The 7,291-nt window shown below is 33.7% G+C and overlaps 1 protein-coding gene across 1 annotated transcript; it reads left to right on the top strand.

Moving 5' to 3' along the window:
* The first annotated feature begins 5,326 nt into the window (after positions 1-5,326).
* LOC114754222 (L-ascorbate oxidase homolog) lies at positions 5,327-7,066 on the top strand. Its single transcript, XM_028943003.1, has 2 exons — positions 5,327-6,684; positions 6,766-7,066. Exons 1-2 carry the CDS (start codon positions 5,327-5,329, stop codon positions 7,064-7,066), a joined length of 1,659 nt encoding a protein of 552 aa, XP_028798836.1.
* Positions 7,067-7,291: the final 225 nt, after the last annotated feature.

Below are 7,291 nucleotides of genomic sequence, written 5' to 3'. Positions count from 1 at the left end.
ATTTGAATTCAAAAAAAGTTTATAGTATTGGGTAAATTTTTGGTATGTTTTTATGAATATTTTTTACGCTTAACCCGAATGATGTAAAAAAAAAACTTATAATACCCCAAATTTTTTAATTTAGGAAGAATAAAAAAATTCATTTAAATTATTTAAAACTTAAATGAAATGAAAAAACATTATGAAATATTAATATGTAGGGATTAGAAGTTTTATAGAAAATTTTATTCCCAAAAATGGCTTAAATAATTTTAAAATTAATTTTCGGAGTTAAAATGACCTATTTTTCTAAAAAAATCAAAGAAAAATAGTTAGAGGTTTATATTTGATCTGAAAATTTTAGAATAATTATTTTGCAAGGAAAAGAAGATAACTGAGGAATAAAATCCTTAAAATGAGTTAAGAATTAATTTGTAAAATTAAGTGCTATTTATTAAAAAATTCAAGAAAAATAATTTGGGGATGGTTTTGACTTGAAATTTTTAGAGAAAATATTTTAGGGGTCAAAGAAGCTAATGGATAAGAAAAACCTACATAAAATATTATGGATTAATCTTTGGATTTATTTTATTAAAATCAGAGTAAAAGGAAAGGGATAAAATTGGGAGAAAGGAAAGAATTAAGAGGCAAGATGGACTTTTCACTCCATCACCCCACTCACGCGTGCACCACAGCGTTGTTTATATCAAGCTCCTCTTCCTTCAGCCTCATTTTCGACCTGCAACAGCCGAAACACGAGAGAGAGGCAGAGTGAGAGAAGTCGGAGGAGGAGCTTGGCCGGAGAGGTACTCGGAGGTGGTGAAGTTACATGCAAGGGTGATTTTCGGTTAAGGTGAGTCCTCTGATCATATCATTCTACTCTTCTTTCTTTGGTTTGGTTTGCTGTGTCCTCGGAGAGATGAGAGTGGTGAAAATCTGGCTTGTGAAGAAATGAGAGAAACAAGCAAATTAATGATAGAAAATCATAGATAGAAGTTGAAATAGGATTGTAATGGTTTTGCACGTATACTTATTGCTCTAGTTTCTGGTTAGATGGGCAGAACAAAACACTTAAATGCCAAGGTAACTAAACTACATATATAGATGCTATGGCTGTTCGAAAATGATGGTTTGGGTGCATATCTCAAATCTGGGATAAAATTCCAGATTTATTATTAGGGGCGTGTTTTGTAGATGTATATATAAATACATATAACTATTATGCTATTTGAAAAGAGGTCAATTGGAAGATGTATATGAAAGTTAAATCTGGAAACTATTTTAGAAGATAAGAGGTTAGGATGGTTTTGAATTGGAACCCATTAAAGATGGGGTTGCTGTTCGCTCTGTGTGTGTATTTTATGTGTAATATTTGAATATAGGGTAATGAGAGTTAAATCTGAAACTCGATTTAATTAAATATGAAAGAGGCTAGGGAGATTAAACAAAATGAACGACGGAGTTTTATGATAAAGTTATAGTTAGTGTGTTTTAAAGGACACGCTTGAAGTAATATCTTGAAGTTGGGAATAATTGATACTACCAAATATTGATAGACACTATTAAGTGTATGGGCCGTAAAGATAGATAGTGACAAATCAAGGTCGATCCCATAGAAAATTCAGTTAATAGTGGTTAGACAATTAAAATCCTCCTTTTGTTAAGTTGAGAAAATCAAGATTTAATGAAATAGTGAAATGAAACTAAAATTAAAAAGAAACAAAACCTTATCAAATTATTTAAAGTAAATGTTAAAATGATTAACTTAGAGTCATCAATCTCTTGCTAGCTTTCTAAACCTTATAACACTAAATTGATTAGCTTTAATATTAATTTTGTTAATCTAGAGTTCAATTAGCTATAAGTGCCTGTCAGTCTACTTATAATCCTCTTAAATTAGTTATGTAATCTATCACACAATTATCTAAGAGGCTAAACAATTTAGTCTCACTGAACAACAATTATAAGAGGCTATTAGGTATATTTTTATCCTAATTACAAATTAGATTGCAATCCAATCCTAATATTACTTAATCTAAGAACTTAATTAAAATTTCCTTTGTCAAGGAAAACTTTAATTCTCAAATTCACAATTAATGGTGGTCAGTCATCAAATCGACAAATAAAACTAAATTAAGTAACCAAAATTTAACATAAAGAATCCTCAATTCAGTGAAAACAAAACTTAACCGACTAGCAAGTTAATCGTTCCTCTAGGTTGCAAAACACACTAGCCACACGTACATGACTTTGAACAAAATCATCTCAGTAACAATTAAATCCAAACTCAAAATCATGGCGGAAGGGAAGAAGAATTGAAAACTAAAACACTGAAAGCAGATTAAAACTGAAGAACAGGTTGCAATGCGTTCTCCTCAGGCCTTTCTACTTTCAAAGGAAGAACTCCAAGTTGCAGATGCTGCTCTGGTTCCAGTCACAAATCCTCATTCCTCCTCTCTCTCGTTTCCGTCAAACGCCAGCAGAGAAAGAAGATGATGAACAGTTCCTCTTAACTCTCCGTGAAGAAGAAAAAAATGAGAATAAGATGAACAGTGGAAAGGGGGAAAAACACCTTGCCGATGCTCCGGACAATGATAAATAGTCATTTTCCTTCAAAACCCTTTTAGCTCTCTCTAGTCCCAAGGGGTGTGCAGCAGTGTGACAATTAGGTTCTTTATGGGCTCCTGGAAAGACGGAGATGAAAAGAAATTAAAAGGAAATAAAATAAAATAAAAGAAAGTGCAAGGAATTAATATAAAAGAAATTAAAACAAAACAAAATAAAACACTTCCTCAAATTACTATTAACTACTTTTATTCATTTAAAACTAAGGTATTAATAAGAGAATCCCCACATAATGCTTAAGATAGAATTCTCTAATTAAATATTAAAATCCTTCCAAAAGTGCATCAAACCTCTCCAAATATCACTTAAAATATTCTTTGAATATCCTCAAAATAAAGAGTTATCAATAATTTTCAGATTATGAAGAGTAGAGGAGTTGATTTAAAATTTATTATTGAGATCTGCTCGAGGTTACCAACCGATGGATAGGACTTTTAAATGATTAGAGGATGTGTTGGCATAGATTAAAGTTTCTATAAGAGGATTAGGAGGCTAGGGGAGAACATACACATGTGTGAGAGGTTGAGTGTTAATGGAATTGAATGTCTAGAAGTTTTAATATGAAAGTAAATCTAAAAGGTATTTTAGAACTTACAAGAAGGATGGTTTGAATTGATGTGGAGGATTAAAAGTGTGTTTGAGGATTCAAAGACGATAGATAGATTAATAGTGACGGAGTTAGAAAAAGATGAACTTGGATTAAACATGCTTTAGAACCTGTCTGATTTTAAGTGCCAAACTTGCATATATAGAGTTAGATGTTGGATTGGGAAGTTATTGATTAATGCATTAAGTGTTGGAAACTAGATGAGAAGGTCTAAGTGTTATATTTCAATGTGGAAATTAACCCAGATTTAATTGAAAGGTTGTAATGGGTTAAAAGATTAAGAATGGTCTATAATTAAGTATGAAGATCGGGAGTAGTGTTTATAGACTAGAATGGATATGCCTATGATGAATTTAGAATTTATGAAGATTTGAAGTGAGTTAAAAAACATTTGGAGTTCGAGTATTGAAATGATGCTATTCAGACTGAAGAAATTAAAGTACAATAAGAAGTTAAATAAGTTAAGCCAATTTTAGAAACAAGTTAGAAGTATTGAAATAATGATTTATACACTAACATAGGTGCTTAAGTGTTAGGAGAATATAATGGGAGGTGTTATAGTGTGTATATATATTTGAGTGTGTCTCGGCCAAATGTGTAAAAGGAGTAAAGCTGAATTTTAATTGATTTTATTTCAAAAGATATATTATGAATCTAAAAATTATTCAAGATGATCAACTATTAAGTAAGGTTAGAATTTAAAGAAATATGAAATCTAAAGAAAGTTATTTAACTTATAAATTATAACTACACTAAGCATTAATCTACCCTTACGAATATGATAGGTTTTGATATTTGCAAAGCCCGCCTGAGAAACAACCCATGAAGAAGGTCATGTTTGACTTGACAGAAGGAGGTCCAAGTAGTAGTTCTTTTCTATCTTACACTTACATTTGATTTCTGCATATCTGTTTGTGTCATATTACTGTTTTAAAGCATGGGAACATATGATCCTTAATTAATTCCTACATAGATTATTTAGCCATGGTCACATGTAGCTAATAGACATGGGGTAGTATGTACCAATTACTTACGTATTTATTTATTCAGCTTGTTTATATATCATTGCATACAAATGGTTGATTATATTAGCTTGCAATATTATATTATTTCATTTTGACTTGTTTTGCACTTATTTTGTGATCTGCACATTTGTTTGATAGATTACGAGGATTCTCTAGAATTTCATTCTCTGTTTCATGTTATACAACTAAAGCTTGTTTTAAAAAGAGGGGAGTTTTAACATTGGCCATTTCTACAGTATTGGTCATAACTCCGCTGTCAAGTGCTCATTCTTACCATTCTAAAAGATGTTTTTTTCTAGTAGTGATTGGTGCACCACGCATTAATGAAAATGAGAATTCCAATCAATAGAGATAAAAGCAAGCACATGCGGACAGATGATTCATGATTAAAACAAAACCAAACAAATATATTATCATCAAATAGATTACATGGCATGTCTGCACATGGCAGATTAAGTGGACTAATAATCAATTTCATCCATTGGATTTATCTGGATCTATTTATTAATTCATAAATTTAAGTCATTTTCATATTTTTCATCATTACTACTTACTAGACTACTAGTAATACACATATAAATCATTAAAAAAAAATTAAAAGACTGATTCAAAAAGTAAAACTTTATTTACTATAAGGCTAACCAGAGATTTAAAATAGCACGTGCGTTTTAGTTGTTACAAATATGAGGGTAAAAAGGACCTATTCACAATTTGGTGACTAATGGCAAATCTGATAGTTTTTCTATATAATTGCAGATAATGGTGAACATATGTTAAAGGAACATATTCATGTTTAGTATATTCCTAAAACTCATGGATAAAATTAGTTAGTTTAAAGCCTCAAATTGCTGGTAACCAATATCTATTTTGGAACAGCTTACTCAATATAGTGATAAACCTATTTTTGGTACGCAATAAAAGGTGTGTTTCTCATAGACAAACCTATATATATGCTAGCACTCCATGAATTGAAACCCGAGGAAAAACTTTCTTCCACTTGATGCAAAAGTGGGAGAAAGTAAATCAAGAAGTAAATAAATAAAGAAAAAAGGGTTGATAACATTTCAGGAGTTGATCACCAAACAAGAGGATGGGCCATGGAAATATGTTGGTGTTTCTGACATGTCTTCTAGTAGGGACGATATCAGCGGTAATGGGTGAAGACCCTTACGTGTTCTACACATGGAATGTAACATATGGAACACTATCGCCTCTTGGAGTTCCACAAGAAGTAATTCTCATCAATGGCCAATTTCCTGGGCCTCAAATTAACTGCTCATCTAATAATAACATTGTTGTGAATGTGTTCAACAAGCTTGATGAGCCTTTACTTTTCACCTGGAGTGGCGTTCAACATAGGAAGAATTCATGGATGGATGGTACATTAGGAGCCCAATGCCCTATCCTTCCAGGAACCAACTTCACCTATCGTTTCCAAATTAAAGATCAAATCGGAACCTTCTTCTATTATCCCACCACATCCATTCATAGGGCTGTTGGTGGTTATGGTATGATTCGTGTGTTTAGTCGTTTATTGATCCCAGTTCCTTACCCAGATCCTGAAGATGAGTTCAATGTTCTCATTGGTGATTGGTACACTAAGAAGCATGCCACACTTCGCAAGCTCTTGGATAGTGGGCGATCTATTGGCAGGCCTGCCGGTGTGATCATCAATGGCAAAACGGCCAAGGGCGACGGAAGCGACGAGCCGCTTTTCACCATGAAGCCTAGTAAGACATACAAGTACAGAATTTGCAATGCTGGCATTAAGGACTCCCTCAATTTCAGGATCCAAGGCCATGTCATGAAGCTTGTCGAGACAGAGGGATCTCACGTTGTGGAGAATATTTATAATTCTCTCGATGTCCATGTTGGCCAATGCTTTACTGTTCTTGTCACTGCCGATCAAGAGCCTAAGGATTACTACCTTGTGGCTTCTACTCGCTTTACTAAGACTGTTCTTACTGGTAAGGGCATCATTCGCTACGAAAATGGCAAAGGACCTGCCTCACCGGAGATCCCTGAGGCACCTATTGGAATTGCTTGGTCTATTAACCAATTCCGTTCTTTCCGTTGGAACCTTACTGCTAGTGCTGCTAGGCCTAATCCTCAAGGTTCTTACAAATACGGTCAAATTGAAATTACTCGTACTATCAAATTGGTAGGATCAAACAGTAAGGTTCAAGGCAAAAATCGATATGCCCTTAATGGTGTCTCTCATGTCGATGGTGACACCCCTTTGAAGTTGGCTGAATACTTCGGAGTTGCCGACAAAGTTTTTAAGTATGACACCATCTCTGATGATCCACCAGTCAATTTGGAGAGCCTCACTATCCAACCAAATGTCTTAAATATTACATACCGCACCTTTGTTGAGATCATCATTGAGAACCACGAAAAGAGCATGCAATCGTATAACCTGGATGGATATTCTTTCTTCGCCGTCGCGTTAGTATATATTCCATTGTTTCACTTTGCATATATATTGTCTTCATAGAAATAGACTAATTCGTTTGTATCATCATGCAGCAATGAGCCTGGGAGATGGACCCCAGAGAAGAGGAAGAACTATAACCTTCTTGATGCTGTGAGCAGGCACACCGTTCAAGTCTTCCCTAATTCTTGGGCAGCCATAATGTTGACATTTGATAACTGTGGGATGTGGAACTTGAGATCAGAGTTAGCTGAGAATCGCTACTTGGGCCAACAACTGTACATTAGCGTCTTGTCCCCGGAACGATCCCTCAGAGACGAATATAACCTTCAAGACACAACCATGCTTTGTGGCATAGTTAAGGATTTGCCCATGCCTCCTCCATATTCCTCCTAATTTTACAACATTCCTCATTACTGTTTGTCTTTCACCATCTGATTGACTTTTAAGAGTGAAAGCAAGGGGAATGTTTTTATAATTTAATAACCAAGGTTGAAATAATACTCGGTTATTGATTAATAAAATCAACCCTTTTGGAAATGATTCCTTGTCTTTGTTACTTTATATTATTTTTTATCAATTATAATCTGGTCATATATAATTAGATTAGAAGTACTACTA

This window comes from Neltuma alba, unplaced genomic scaffold (genome assembly GCF_004799145.2).
Source record: "Neltuma alba isolate B1F8T4 unplaced genomic scaffold, ASM479914v2 tig00010117_pilon, whole genome shotgun sequence".
Classification (NCBI taxonomy): domain Eukaryota; kingdom Viridiplantae; phylum Streptophyta; class Magnoliopsida; order Fabales; family Fabaceae; genus Neltuma; species Neltuma alba.
Note: the sequence above shows the minus strand (reverse complement) of the source record. Positions and strands in the feature narration are given on the sequence as shown.

Bases quoted from the DNA above. Each gene is read 5' to 3' on its own strand.
- LOC114754222 (XM_028943003.1), top strand. From the start codon at position 5,327: ATGGGCCATGGAAATATGTTGGTGTTTCTGACATGTCTTCTAGTAGGG. The intron at 6,685-6,765 runs GTTAGTATATAT...ATCATCATGCAG, and splicing joins TATTCTTTCTTCGCCGTCGC to CAATGAGCCTGGGAGATGGA.